This window comes from Spermophilus citellus, assembly GCF_964194105.1.
Source record: "Spermophilus citellus genome assembly, chromosome: 9".
Taxonomy (NCBI): domain Eukaryota; kingdom Metazoa; phylum Chordata; class Mammalia; order Rodentia; family Sciuridae; genus Spermophilus; species Spermophilus citellus.
Window position 1 is genome coordinate 10,172,730 of NC_138191.1, and position 15,620 is coordinate 10,188,349.

Consider the following 15,620-nt stretch of genomic DNA (forward strand, 5'->3'; position numbering starts at 1 on the left):
AAACTCTGTCTACCTAGAAATTTGGGTTTCTTTTTAATTATTGGTTTTGCTATTTCTTCACTTATGTGGTCTTTCTCCCCTATTAGTAGATCCAGAGACTATGTTTCTCCTCCATCTATATTTCTCAATTTGTCTTAATACAAGAATAAGTCCATTTTAATTGCACATTTCACCGAGTATTTGAATAATAAATTGGTTTCCTTGGCTAATCAATTAAATCCTACAATTACCAAATGGATGAACCATAACCTTAAACGACCTCAGGGTGTCTTCAATACAGTCCTCATCCTCTGGATGACCCTCCTAACTGTGGGGAGCCATTCTGACACGTGATTGGGTGACTCCCGTTAAGGGCCTGAGGCACTCTGGCTGTGTCGGAGTTATCCCGACCCTTTCCTGATGAGAGAGCCCATCCGTGTGGGGGTGTGCGTAACCACTGACCCTGGAGACCCAATCACTGACCCTGACCTTGGAGTACAGCCCCCCCTCAACCTTCATTGGATGGAATTCTCCCCTGAATCTCTTGTTTCCCCCAAATAAAAGGCTGATCCCCGGCGTGTTCGCTCTCTCTCTCTCCTGCTAGCCCAGAGTAATCCTCGCTGCCCTGCTGAGCGGCTGGAGGCAGGGAAACAGGGAGACCGAGCCGTCTCGGACCTAGCATTAAAATAAGGTACTGTCTGTGTGTTTTATTTTGATCTCTTCTAACTAACTGAATGCCAGAACCTCATTAATGAAACCACTGCGCAGGCCGCGTGGTAGAATTGGCGCCCAAGAGGGGGGCATTCTGAATTAGTTAGATTGAGTGGGAGCGCGCGCTAAAAAGATTAAGGAAATAGAAATAAAGAAATAAAGAGAAAATAGAGGAAATAAGGAAGATAAAGAAATAAGAGAAAGGAAGAAGTGACATTTGGGTCACAAAAGTAATAAAGAGGATAAAGAAAATAAAAAATAAGATAAGAGAAAGAAAAAAGTGACATTTGAGTCACAAAAGTACCGGAAAATATTGAAGGAAAGAGACGTTAATTTACTTAAAATGGGAAATTCTACTTCTTCGGATAAGGAAATGTATCTAACTATTTTAGACAGTATAATTAATCAGAAAGGAAAACAGATAAAGAAAACTCAGTTATTGCAATTCTTAAAGATTGTAGGTGAATATTGTCCTTGGTTTTGTGACCAAGAGTCTCCAAATTTACTTACTTGGGAGAAATTAGGAAAAAAGTTACAGAGAGTTTGTCTTTCTACTGAAATACCTGAAGACCTTATAAAAGCCATTCAAGGAGCTGTTAAGTCTATTCAAATGGAAAATCAGCCTGAGGCTAAGTTAACAAAAGCACTAGGGACCAAGGTTAGAAATGTAAACTTAAAGTCGCAACCCCATGCGGAGGATTTAAATGGCGCGGATCAGCCCGCTTTCTCACCGCTGCCGGCATTCCCTCCTAGTGGGAGCCCGGGAATTCCAGGAACGGTCGCACAGTGTGACGTCACTAGCGGCGCCGACCAGGACAGTCCGCGATTTTTACCGGAGCAGAGACATGGATCACAGACAGTTTTCTTAGGACCTTCAGAGACAGTTGAATTAGATCCTGAAACGGGACCAACACAAATCCCTACTGGGATTTTCGGGCCGCTTCCTGAAAATACTGTAGGTTTAATTTTGGGGCGTAATAATTTAAAGGGAGCTATTGAAGTAATACCTGGTGTGATAGATTCAGAATTTAAAGGGCAATTATATGTTACTGTAAGATCCAATTATGCCCTAAGACTCACCCCAAAGGATATTTTTGCTCAATTAATATTATTGCCTTGTGTCTCAGAAAGGCACCTGCCGGCAGATTCAGTTTCTAAACCGCCGGACAGAGTATATTGGTCCCAGTTAGTGCGACAAGAACGCCCTTTATTAAAACTTAGAATTAATAATAAAAATTTCCTAGGAATAATTGACACAGGGGCTGATAGTTCAATATTGTCCAGCCGATTTTGGCCCAGGACATGGCCTCTACATACAGCCTCAGCTAATCTAGAAGGAATAGGAAAAATTTCACAGCCTGCTCAAAGTGCCAACTATCTCCGTTGGGAAGATTCTGATGGGAACAGTGGAATATTTAAGCCTTATGTGTTAGAGTCTTTACCAGCTAATCTATGGGGAAGAAATATACTAGCCAAAATGGGACTGCTACTAGTCACCCCAAATTCTATAAGGTCAGTTGAAGAAATTAATCAAAGGTATTTTCCTGGAGATGATAGGAAAAACTTTCAGGAGAAATATCTGTTTACAAGCCAGTCTACACGGCAAGGATTAGTAAATACTTCAGGACAAAATTTTTATTAGGGGCACTGAGTACTTCCCCGATCCTTAAAACAGCTGAAAAAATTACGTGGCTCACAGAAGAGCCTATTTGGATTTCTCAGTGGCCCATCTCAGGGGAAAAACTTAAAATAATTCATAGATTAGTTGAGGAACAACTTCAAGCTGGTCATATTGAACCAACACTTAGCCCTTGGAATACACCTATTTTTGTTATTAAGAAAAGGTCAGGAAATTGGAGATTACTGCAGGATTTAAGAACAATAAACCAGATAATTCAGCCTATGGGATCATTACAGCCAGGACTTCCCTCCCCCACAGCCATTCCTTTAGATTATAGCTTGATGGTAATAGATTTAAAAGACTGTTTTTTCTCTATAAGGTTACATCCTGAAGATTGTGAAAAATTTGCTTTCACTGTCCCAGCAGTTAATTTTAAGGAATCTGTTAAAAGATACTGCTGGAAAGTCCTTCCTCAGGGAATGCGTAATAGCCCTACACTGTGTCAAAAATATGTTGATCAGGCAATAGATCCCATTAGAAATAGCTTCCCTGATACATACATTATTCATTTTATGGATGATATATTATTGGCTCATGCTAATTCAGAAGTACTTTCAGAAATTTTTACTCAGTTAGAGACCTCACTTACAACTATGGGTTTAAGTGTAACTCCTCAAAAAATTCAAAAGGTATCTCCTTTTCAATATCTAGGTCAGATAATTCAAGGGAGTACAATCCGTCCTCAAAATCTTCAGATAAGAGTTAAAGAGTTACGTACCCTTAATGATTTTCAAAAACTATTAGGAGATATTAACTGGCTAAGACCATCCTTAAAGTTAACTACTTCTGAGTTAAGTCCTTTATTTCAGATATTACAAGGAAATCCTTCTCCAACCTCTCCACGTCAACTAACTTTGGAGGCCAAAGCAGCCTTAAGGAAAGTGGAAATTGCAATTAAAAATGCACAGCTTACTAGAATAGATCCTAAAGAAATAATATATTTATTAATATTTCCAACTGAACATACCCCAACAGGAGCCATATGGCAAAAATTAGGAGTTATTGAATGGATTTACTTATCTCATTCCCCTCAAAAGACATTAACACTTTTTCATGATTCTACAGCTCAATTAGTGATTAAGGGTAGAACTAGGATTTTACAATTAATTGGATCTGAGCCTGATATCATAATTATTCCATTTTCTGTTCAACAGACTAATTGGCTTTTTCAAACTTCTAGTTCATGGCAGATAGCTTTTGCAGATTTCCCTGGCCAGATAGATAGCCATTATCCTCGTGATAAGATTGTACAATTTGCATCATTAACATCACTTATTTTTCCAAAGATTGTACTTTCCCATCCAATAGAGGGAGCTTTATCGGTGTTCACAGATGGTTCCAGCTCTGGTAAGGCAGGTTTCTTCAGCCGTGTTCATACAGAGGTAATACAAACTTCTTATACTTCAGCTCAAAGGGCAGAACTTCAAGCCCTGATTTTGGCCTTAGATTATTTTTCAAATGAGCCTATTAATATCTATTCTGACAGCTTATATGCAGTCAGAGTTACCAAAAATATTGAAACCTCAGTTATTGGGTTTACTTCATCACAGAAGTTATTTGAATTATTTCATAATTTACAAAAGACAGTGCTAATGAGGAAGTACCCATATTTTATTGGACATATCCGAGCACATTCTAGCCTCCCTGGACCTTTGGTTACAGGTAATGATAATATTGATAAATTAGTAGCTTTTTGTCAACAGATGTCTTCATATGACTGTGCCCTAGCTTCCCATTCCTTGCATCATCAAAATGCTTCTAGCTTACGTAAAAAATTTAGTATTACCAGAGAACAGGCTCGTCAGATTGTAAGCCAATGTCCTAAGTGTGTTATTTACACTCCATCTCTACCATCAGGGGTAAATCCCCGTGGATTAAAACCAAATCAAATATGGCAAATGGATGTAACTCATATTCCTCAATTTGGTAAGCAATGTTATGTGCATGTCATAGTGGACACTTATTCTAGATTTATTTTTGCCACAGCACGTACTAAGGAAAATACTCAACATGTAATTTCTCATTGCTTAGCAGCTTTTTCTGTTTTAGGGTGTCCTATGCAGATTAAAACAGATAATGCTCCAGCTTATGTAAGCTCTGCTTTTCAACAATTTTGCCAAGAGTTTCAAATTAATCATAAAACAGGAATTCCTTATAACCCCCAAGGTCAAGCCATTGTAGAACGAGCTCATTTATCTATTAAGCTTCAATTACAAAAATTAAAAAGGGGGAATAAGATAATGACTCCCCAAAATAGCCTTAATCATGCCTTATTTGTTTTAAATTTTTTAAACTGTGACACAAAAGGTCACACTGCTGCTGAGAGGCAAATGTCTCCCTCGGTGACAGGCCCATTAGGCAGAGTTCTGTGGAAAGATTTACAGACTGGTCAGTGGAAGGGCCCAGATCCGGTAATATCATGGGGCCGAGGGCATGCTTGTGTTTTTCCAGAAGGTGCTTTCCGTCCCATCTGGGTGCCTGAACGTGCCATCAGACATGGAGGAAATAGAACCCAGACTCAAGCGACTGAGGATAGACACGGAGGAGCCACAACCCAGAAGGAGGAGATATCAGACGGAGGAGCCACAACCCAGAAGGAGGAGATATCAGAAAAAGATGAAGAAAGACCAGATTGAACCAGCCGAGAAGCTGATTTCGTGGAAAGATGTGAAGAAATTGACAACCCAGGCTTCCCAAATACTTCGACGCCTAGGAAAGAACAGGACACCAGTCTTGATGGTAGCGACAGTAATTGCCCTACTGGGCTGTCAGGTAAAAGGGAATCAAATAGACACTTATTGGACATATTTCCCAGATCCACCCCTGGTACACCCAGCTGTGTGGACTGGAGAATCTATTCCAGTATTTACTAATGACTCATTCATGATGGGAGGATTTACAGATACTCATATTACTCCCAGTCATGTGACTAGATTTAATTATTCTGGCTACAGTGCCCAATTACCTTTATGTTGGTCACATGATAAACATGCTGGCTGTCTGAAAGTATCATTTGAAGAAAAGACAGCGATTGGTAAACCTAGACTGACAAATAATTCTATTTATGGAGACTTAAAACCTAATACTAGATCAGTAATTAAGATGGGACTTTCCCATAACAAGCCAGTCATTTCTGCAAAACCTCCACCGGTACCCCACTGTCCAAATAGTTCTATAATTGAAGTTGGCACCTTTCCTAAATGGATGGATTATGTAAATACCTTTCCTGTACAACATAAGGTGTCTAAAGCTAGTGGGTATATTTTAGATTGGTCTCCAAAAATTGATAAGAGACAATTACGAAGAAATTCTGCTATGACACCTGCAGGATTTGTTAGTAATATTTTGACTTATAGTGAAGGAGGCATTCAAAGAGATATTTGGCGTTTAATTGCTGCCTCAGAGTATTTACATTTTTCAGACAAACCTTTACCAAAATTTGTCGGCAAGAACTGTAAAGAGGGATCTTGCTATGGCCTAAGAGCCTATATCCAATCTCCTTATGTTTTAATTATTGGAAATGTAAAAGTTAGATGGATAGATGATAGATATTTTGTTACTTGTAATAAGTGCAACCTAACCAATTGTATTTCTAGGTATAATGGAGGAAAAAGAGTGCTGATACTTCATCAGCCCTCTTTTGTTTTATTACCTGCTAATATTTCAGAGCCATGGTATGCTGATGCTGGTTTACAAGTTTTACAGCAAATTCATGCCCAGCTAACAAGACCTAAACGTGCTATTGGAGTCATAATTGTTGGTGTCTTAGCACTGGTCTCATTTATTGCCTCAACCGTCTCTGCATCTCTGACATTATCTCAGAATATTCAGCATGCAAAATTTCTTAATAATTTAGCTCAAAATACTTCCAAGGCTCTACGTAATCAAGTAAATATTGATGAAAGGATTGAAACTAAATTAAACGCCTTAGAGGCGACTGTTATTAACATTGGTAATGAACTTTCAGCCTTAAAATTTAAGGAAAGGCTTAAATGCCATGCTAATTATAAGTATGTATGTGTTACAGCTGCCAAGTACAATGCTTCTCTCTGGGATTGGGAGAAGGTTAAAAACCATTTATTAGGTATATGGCAAAATAGTAATAATAGCTTGGATATTCTGGAACTTCATCACCATATCCAAGACATTCAAAATAATAGAGCTGATTTTTCAGATCCTTCTTCTTTGGCTAACCAAATATTGAAGGAGTTAAATGGATTCAACCCTGGAAATATTCTTAAACACTCCGCTTGGTACATTATTGGATTATTCTCTTTGCTGTTAATTCTCTTTTGTATTGTAACTATAGGATGGCGAGTCCTCCAATCAAGAATCCGGGGACTCCAGAGAGTGAACCGCCGCCTCATTGTTAAGAATAAAAAGGGGGAATATGTGGGGAGCCATTCTGACACGTGATTGGGTGACTCCCGTTAAGGGCCTGAGGCACTCTGGCTGTGTCGGAGTTATCCCGACCCTTTCCTGATGAGAGAGCCCATCCGTGTGGGGGTGTGCGTAACCACTGACCCTGGAGACCCAATCACTGACCCTGACCTTGGAGTACAGCCCCCCCTCAACCTTCATTGGATGGAATTCTCCCCTGAATCTCTTGTTTCCCCCAAATAAAAGGCTGATCCCCGGCGTGTTCGCTCTCTCTCTCTCCTGCTAGCCCAGAGTAATCCTCGCTGCCCTGCTGAGCGGCTGGAGGCAGGGAAACAGGGAGACCGAGCCGTCTCGGACCTAGCATTAAAATAAGGTACTGTCTGTGTGTTTTATTTTGATCTCTTCTAACTAACTGAATGCCAGAACCTCATTAATGAAACCACTGCGCAGGCCGCATGGTAGACCTAACAGCCTCTTTCACTTCCTTGTTACGAAGAGTATAAATGATAGGGTTAAGAAAAGGGGTAAGAAAAGTGTACACCAAGGCGATGAGTTTGTCTCTGCCCTCAGCTCGGATCTCAGGTGGCCCAACATACACAATGAAGGCAGAACCAAAGAAGAGTGTTACCACAATTATATGGGAGGAGCAGGTGGAGAAGGCCTTGGCACGACTGGCAGCGGAGGGCAGCTTCAGCACAGCCCTCAGGATGCCCCCATAGAGTCCCAAAATGATAACAAGATTGCATGTGTTGATCATGCCAATCACTGTAATATAGACCCGAGCATGCCAGCTGGTGTCCACACACACCAACCACAATAGCGGAGCCAGGTCACAAAAGTAATGGGCTACCTCCTTCAGGCAGTAGGGCAGAGTGGCAGTGAGGCTGGCTGGCACGAGTGCTGCCGAGAAGCCAGCCACCCAGGTGGCCCCTGCTAGCCACAGCTGTACCTGTCTGCTCATGAGTGCATGGTAGTGCAGTGGGCGGCAGATGGCTAGGTAGCGGTCCAGCGCCATGACTCCCAACAGGTAACACTCAGTCATGCCCAAGGAATGGAAGACATACAGCTGGAGGAAGCAGGCAACCGACGGGATGGGTGAGCGCCCATGGAGCAAGGTGTGCAGCAGTGTGGGCACCGTGGTGCTGACATACCAGAGTTCCAGGAAAGAGAGGACACTGATGAAGAAGTACATGGGTGTGGACAGTCCAGAATCTGCGTGAACCACGACAATGATGAACAAGTTCCCTGCAAGGGTGAGAAGATAAATGCATAGGGTCCCCAAGAAAGCAAGAGGTCCTAGTGTCTCAGAGGTAGTAAAACCAGCAAGGATGAAAGTCTGGGTCCAAGTCAGATTGAGATGATCCATGATTCTCGGAATGAGGGGTAAAGGGTAGAAGATGTAGGACTTTCGGATTCTTCCTTTTGGAAATTTCTTCAGAACCTCAAAAATAGAATATATGTACAGAAAAATAATTTACATATTATCAAAACAATTTCCAACTTTGTAAAAGAGAAACTGAATGCTAGAAATAGAGAAAACTCACTCAATATCCCTTGCTAACAGTACGAAGGGAGTATGGGTCCCTTGATGCACAGTTCAGCACTTGTCCTGTTGAAGAGCTAGGGCACCAGGTCTCTGCCCCAGGATTTTCTCCCACATTCTCTACCAAGAAAAGAGAAAGGGAAAGGGAGAAGGAGAGGGAGGGAGGGAGGGAGGGAGGGAGAGAGAGAGAGAGAGAGAGAGAGAGAGAGAGAGAGAGAGGAAAATTCTCTTGTTTATCATCCTATAGTCCTTAATGAAAATTACCAAGATTCTTTAAGATATCCACCCATTGTATATGCTGTAACCAACATCTGGCCATTCTGAACTGGGGGAAGGAGACAAAAACTTTTTAAGATGTCATTGCTAAGGCTTTTTGGTGGAGGATCTTTCTAGAACTCAACAATGTTCTCATTAAGGCTGAAGGAAGCTGGGTGTGGTGGTGCACGCCTGTAATCCCAGCAGCTGGAGAGGCTGAGGCAGGAGGATCACGAGTTCAAAGCAAAAGCACAACGCTAAGCAATCCAGTGAGACCCTGTGCCTAAATGAAATGCAAAATAGGGCTGGGGATGTGGCTCAGTGGTCAGGTGCCCCTGAGTTCAATCCCCAGTACCCACCCCCACCAAATAAGAAAAGGCTGAAGGAGGAGGAGATTGGAAAGAAAGAAATAGGAGTCTGTGGGATCATTTCAAGTTCAGAACTGCAGAACAGGATGAAGAATCAATGGGCAGACAGGCTATATTTTAAGGAAGGATCTCAAAGGACACATGCATCAAGAATTCTAAAGGGGCTAGGGAGAGCAGAGAATTGATGAGGTAAGACCCATATGGTGTAGGCCTAGAAGGGCTGAAACAAAGCAAGCCTTCTTTTGGGAATTGGCTTTCCAAACTTGTTCTGCCACTGACTCAGAATGAATATTGGGCCTGACCATTTCTCCCCTCTTTATTCAACTTCCTTTAAAATGAAGAAGTTTAAATAGGTATTTTATAAAGCCCTTTTATAACCTGTTAGGTCTGTAATTCTCTGAAGTCATTGAAAAATGCTTATCAGGTTAGCATGGAGATGTGTGGTCTGTGTCAATATCCCTGGAGTTTTACTCCCACACTGTAACAGACCATATGTGGAAAAGGTTAAAACCACCCCCTGGTTCTCTTCCTCAGCTAAGCTCTTATCATCTGCATTTCCATTGCCCATTACCTGACTGTTTTAATGACAATATAACTTGTTGCATGCTCCTTAGCATCCTCTCTACCCCGATGCTTCCCTCATTATATTTCATGTTTCTGGAAATGTGCATCTCCAGGGGCTCCCTACAGACACTAAGGCTACCTCTCAGTATTGGTCCCTCTGGGGCGGGAAGTTGGGCACAGAGAAATGACAGAGATGAACTCTATTTCTCCAATGACTTGTTTCAGCTTCGCAGTTCTCATTTTTGGATTCTGGAATTTAATCCCAGAGACATGGCCTCTTCTGGGCCATTAGAAGCTTTGCAGTCATCATGGAGCTTTTCATTAAAGAGGAAAATCCAGCTTGGTATCCCTGTGCATGTATGGAGAATAACACCTTGGACACCCCAGAAACGATTTCATCTTCTTAAAATTTTTCTTTGCAAGGAGATTTCTCAGCCAACACTACTAATCTCCCTGCACAATTAATTCCCTTAGGTTCCACCATTACTTTTGTGCTGATAGACTCTACCTTCATCTTCTTATCAGCACCCACCTCCACTGGGTTCACATCGTTTATTCATTGTTCTGATCATTGCTTATTGAATAGTTAAAACACTGTTCTAATTGCAGTGTTCAAAGTCTCCATCGGCAAGACTGCTACCATTACTTTTTCCACCACCATCATTATTTTTATCCTGGACGTCCTCGTGAGAATAAGCTACTGTTTCACAATCACTTATATCTATATTTTCAATATCCATAATTCTCAATATTCTCATCAAAAATCTTGGATTAACATGTGAGCTTTCATCTCAGCTGGGTACCATCTCTCAATGCATACTTGAATGAATAGAAAGTCCAGATAAATAATAGAATAATGGCATTTATTTATTAGGATTAGGTATTTGAATCATTTACAGATCCATTTTTTTAAATTTTTAGACACAGATGGGTATAAGGCAGTCACTGAATACATTTGAAGCAAGAAGGTAATTATAAAAGATTAACAAGCAGATCCCATTAAATGGAATGAAAATATTGCATGTCTTGAGATTAAACTGGAAAAGCTTCTTGCAAGAGGTGGAAGTTTTTGAGCCAAAAGAAAGGAGGGTATTTGCTTGTGGAAGTGCAGAAGTAACTTCAGAATAAGAAGAGTCTTTCTTAAGTATTTGGACAATCTGGTTCTCATTCAGCCTTAATCAGCATTGAGCCTGTACCCCACTTCCTCTGAAATACCTGACCATTCTCTGGGATAGATACTTACAAGCACCCACTCACTACATGACTGTCTATCTCGTGGCCCCAAACACCAAGACACCCCTTGATTTTATCATTATATCCTAAATCTGTATAAGATAGCCATCTCGCTAGACTCTACAAATGAATGGTCAGGCTGTGCTCAGAGTAGCCACATTAATATTGCTTTTATTCCTCTATAAACTTTTGTACTTCTACTTTTCTCTTGTGTGAAAGTCTGAGACAGGCTTTTCATATCACTTATATATCTGGATGTAATTCTCCAGTGTCTGGATGGCTTGGTATTAACTGATTAGATTACAATCCCTCAGTAGAATATTAATCTAATACAAATTCCTGACATAGAATCATAGACATGTTCCAGAATCAGTTATATATAGAAATATGTATTTAAGGATTGAGGCTTCCACGTGTACTCCTGGTATAGTTGAGAAAGTTCTTGGTCTCTCTCACGTCTTGCCTATAAGAGTACTTAACTCAGCGTTTACTCTGTATCAGGAATGAAGCAAGCAGAAAGAACGAGTCCTAGCCAGGCACGGTGCACACTTGTAATCCTAGCTACTTGGGAGGGTGAGGCAGGAGGAGTTTCAGTTCAAAACCATTATCAGACGCTTAGCAAGACAATCTCTCAAAACAAGATCTACAGTTCAATCTTCAATACTAAAAGAAAAAAAAAATCCTGATATCTCTATCAGGTAACTCATTCATTATTTGGGGAAAAGATGACATCTTCTATAACATATATTAAAAATGTTAGGGAAGAAAAGCAGGATTTGACATGCTAAAATATGAAAATATAATGTATGTTTATTAGAAATTAGAAAACAATAGACGTGAAATTTTTTCAAGTATGAAGATTATAAGGGGTTTTAAAAATTCACTCATGTAAACATTTTAATGTGCTATATTTATATGTAATACATTATTTTATAACACAACTTAAAGATTAAAAAATGATACAAAGCACCAATAAAATAATGTGAGAAACAGGGAGAATCAGAATCATTCATTTATTTAATATGATATTTTAAATTTTTTTTTCTCTAGGCCTTATTCCTGGGGTAAGATGCATAAAACACTGTACTTTTCCTAAGATATTTACTGTATTGCCACGCAGAGTTGGTGAGGCTGACTCTCAAATTAAGTCAGTAACACGAAAAATAAGTTTTTTTTTAACATAAGACAAAATTTCCACCTCACACATAAGACAGATTTGAAATTTAAAACTACAATGAGATATGATGTATCAATTTTTTATCCATTTTTGATGGAAGAACTAAATTATATAATTGCTTTTGAAGAATATTTATCCAAATTATATGTGCACTATGACCCAGGAATTCCTCTTTTTTTAATATTACTTTTTAGTATTTGGCAGACACAACATCTTTGTTTGTATGTGGTGCTGAGGATCGAACCCGGGCCGCACGCATGCCAGGCGAGCGCGCTACCACTTGAGCCACATCTCCAGCCCCCAGGAGTTCCTCTTTTAGAAATTTCTATGTACATACGTATGAAATGATACACATACAAGGTTATTCTTAACAATGTCGTTTTTAATAGCCAAAGACAGGAAGCAAAACAAGACTTCTTATATAAAGTATTAGTTAAATTAAACACAATGGAGTGCGATGGAGCTATTTTTTCATGTGAAAGGGGGTAATCTCTGAAGAAGAAGAAGGAAGAGGAGGAGGAGGAGGAGGAGGAATAGTTAGAATTATTATTTTTCTTTTTTTTTAGAGAGAGAGAGAGAGAGAGAGAATTTTTTAATATTTATTTTTTAGTTCTCGGCGGACACAACATCTTTGTTGGTATGTGGTGCTGAGGATCAAACCCGGGCCGCACGCATGCCAGGCGAGCGCGCTACCGCTTCAGCCACATCTCCAGCCCTAGAATTATTTCTAATATTTCCTACTAAGAAAAGGAAAAATAAGGATAGAACAAAGTATATATTAAAGAGCCTATGCATAATAATGGAAGATAAATATTCATGTCTTCTGAATTTTGCAAAAGGAAAACAGTAATCATACAGGGAAAGGTGGCCTCTCTCTCAGGGTTAGGTAAGGATACAAAGGAGCAGATAGATGTGAGAGATGAAGCAAGACTTGTGTTTTGTAAATACTGTTGAATTGCTTTGATTTGGAGACCCTTTAGGCATGTAGTTATTTGAACAAATAATTGTGTTTTTAAATAACTTTGTATGAAGTAATGTATCGTCTCCATATGTCATTGTGTGAGACGCTCTGGGACCTGTCTTCCAGGGCACTCATTAATAGCACCTCCTTTTGCTCTTTACATCCTGGGATTTAGACTACAGACTATTTAAATACACTCCATGACAATGTCAGCCTTAAAGCTAGTGCAGAAGGAATGGTGTGATGGTGCCACCGTTTAGTCCTGGCTTCTTATAGTTTTCTGTCCTACCAGAGTCACAATTTGGATGTCACCGTGGGAAAAGTGGCAACTCTGCATGCATGTCATTTATGTATGCTGAGAATCTCTGTGCTAAGGATGACCTAAACTTTCTATTCCAAAGGGAAAAACCTACAAAACCCTTAAGAAATAAAAAGATTATAGAATGAAAGGCAAGAGGACTTTGAGGTTATGAATGGGTTTCTAAAAGAGATCTTGTCCTGGTATTTAAGTTATAGGAGAACTTCATATCTGCCATAGTCATTTCACGCTTAAGAGTTTATCCATCCATTCATTCATTCATTCATTGTTCAGATATGAATGAATGGTAAGCATTGTGCTAGAAACCAACAGTGTGGTACCTGCTGCCCTGAGTTGCTGCATGACACTATGTCCCCACAGTAGAAGTATAAGTGCCCCAGGCTTGCCACACGGTACAGACTCCACAGAGACAGGGCTCACGGAGCTATCAATTACTGTGACCCAAGCCATTGCAAGGGCAGGCAGTTTCCAGCCATTCTTTAGTGCTGCTACCACAGGAAACCACAGAACTCCTGTTGTGCTCACAGCCACTCCTGGAAAACAACAACAACAAAAAAGTCGTTGGAGGAACTTGTGGTGCAAGACAGCCAGAACTGAAGCCCCAAAGCACGAGATTTAGAAGGCAACAGAGTGGAAAACTGCACCTAGCGTTTAGCGAAGTGGCAGAGACTTCATGAAAGCAGGAAGAGACTGAGGGTTACGCAAAAATGATGCTGGACGCTTAAGTCAAAAGGAGAAGCATCATTTGGACTAGTGCCAGGTCTGTCAGCCTCACACATAGCACAAAAGTGAGATATGTGTAAAGCTAAGCATTCTTAAGGAAATAGATCCCACTACAGAAACCTATGTGGAAAACATTTGAATAATGATTGATATTTATATAGCACTTAAAATTCTATTGTTCTGCCTATTTTGCAGATAAGGAAACCTAGACACAGGGAAGTTTAATGTGGTGCTTAAGATCACACAGTTAGTGGTAGAATTACTGTCTGAACCCAGGCAGAAAGGTTTCAATGTCTCTTCTCTAACCACCACACCACTCTGAGAAAAAAATGAGGCTAATTGTTTACTAAACACTTAATATTGCTATTTCAAATAATTTTAGAAGATTTTCTCATAGATGTTTCTAAAGAAAACAAAACTAAGGTCAAAGGAAAGTTATATTGTTTGCTTGTCCAGCATTGAATAGGTAAAATAAATGGCAGTACTGGGGTTTGAAACAACAAATCCTCTCTTGTTCTCAGTACTCAGATCTTCTCCATTTTTCTCACCCTGCTTCCTTTAAGAAGTGTTGCAATCAGAGAACAGAAACTCTCTAAGCTGGAAGGAATGTGAGCAGTCAGCCACAGCCAGCCACTCACATTGCAGACAGAGGCCAAGTGAGGCTTGCCAAGGTCACTCAGCCATCTGGGGTAGATTTAAAGTGGAATCTTTACAGCAATTCCAGTAATATTTCTATTTTCATTATGTAAATGTTGGAATGATTCTTCTTTCTTCAGAGGAATATTATGAAGATTAAATTAAAATGTATTTGAAGCAACAGTTACTGTTTCTGTCTTAGGGCAGGCATTTAAAAAAAAAGAATTGATTTTTTTAAGCAGTGAGATAAATAAGAATGAGAAAAATGAACAACAGTATTCAAGATCCCTACGGCACCCAGTCTCTGCCAAGGTTCTGTTCTGCCTTTCTCATTGATTATCTGAGCATCCTTTGGCAGGTATTTGGTGATTTGAATTCACACATTATTAAAGTATGAAGGTTGAATTTAATCGGTGATTCCCAAACTCTTCTCAGTAGAGGAAAGCTGGAGAAACTGGGGAAACAAAGAAGTAGTGTGTGATCTGAGAATTGGGTCCTTATCTCTGCTTTGCATTTAAGTCTCTTTCTACTTTTTATTCACAGGTAAGACTAGTAAAGCTTTTTGTTGGTTCACTGCTGATCTTAAAATATGGCTCCGAGTGCTGTTTTAATGTGAATTCCCTGACTGTGAAAGAGAACACTGACAACATTCTTCAGTTCCCTACCCTTGCCCCACAACACAGTACGTTATCATCTCTAGCTCCCAGCCATCTGTCCAGATAGTTCTGTCCCCTAGGTAGCTGACCCTGGTCACTCGACATCTCAGGATCACTGGACTCCACCAGCTAAATGGCTTCTGCCCCTGGCTCACCGCTGCACATCAAAACCTTCGTACAAGTTGTAATTTTAGTCTCCTTTTGGCCAAATTGGCTTTGACCCTTTTCATCCTCCTCTAGAACTCTTGTCTTGACTAAACTGGCAACTCCCTGCTTCAGTTGGTCTTCTTTCTTTCAGAATTCCACAACCCTCTAAGTCAATAACTCAGCTTTCAACATTTGCTCCAGGACCCCATGTTTTTTTCCTCCTGCATTTCTTCCCCCATTCAGTTGGGAAGGAATCAGAGACCTTATCTCCTCTCTACCTACATGGG

The 15,620-nt window shown here is 40.2% G+C and overlaps 2 protein-coding genes across 2 annotated transcripts in view; one reads left to right on the forward strand and one right to left on the reverse strand.

The window, feature by feature from the left end:
• LOC308655784 (interferon-activable protein 203-like) overlaps window positions 1-15,620 on the forward strand; it is a 441,182-nt gene that overhangs the window by 317,935 nt on the left and 107,627 nt on the right. The window lies entirely within an intron of this gene.
• LOC308657083 (olfactory receptor 10C1-like) lies at window positions 224-8,117 on the reverse strand (the record flags this gene model as incomplete). The annotated part of the gene is made up of 2 exons (XM_081308539.1): window positions 224-303; window positions 7,216-8,117. 2 exons carry the CDS (start codon window positions 8,115-8,117, stop codon window positions 261-263), a joined length of 945 nt encoding a protein of 314 aa, XP_081164665.1. The 3' UTR covers window positions 224-260.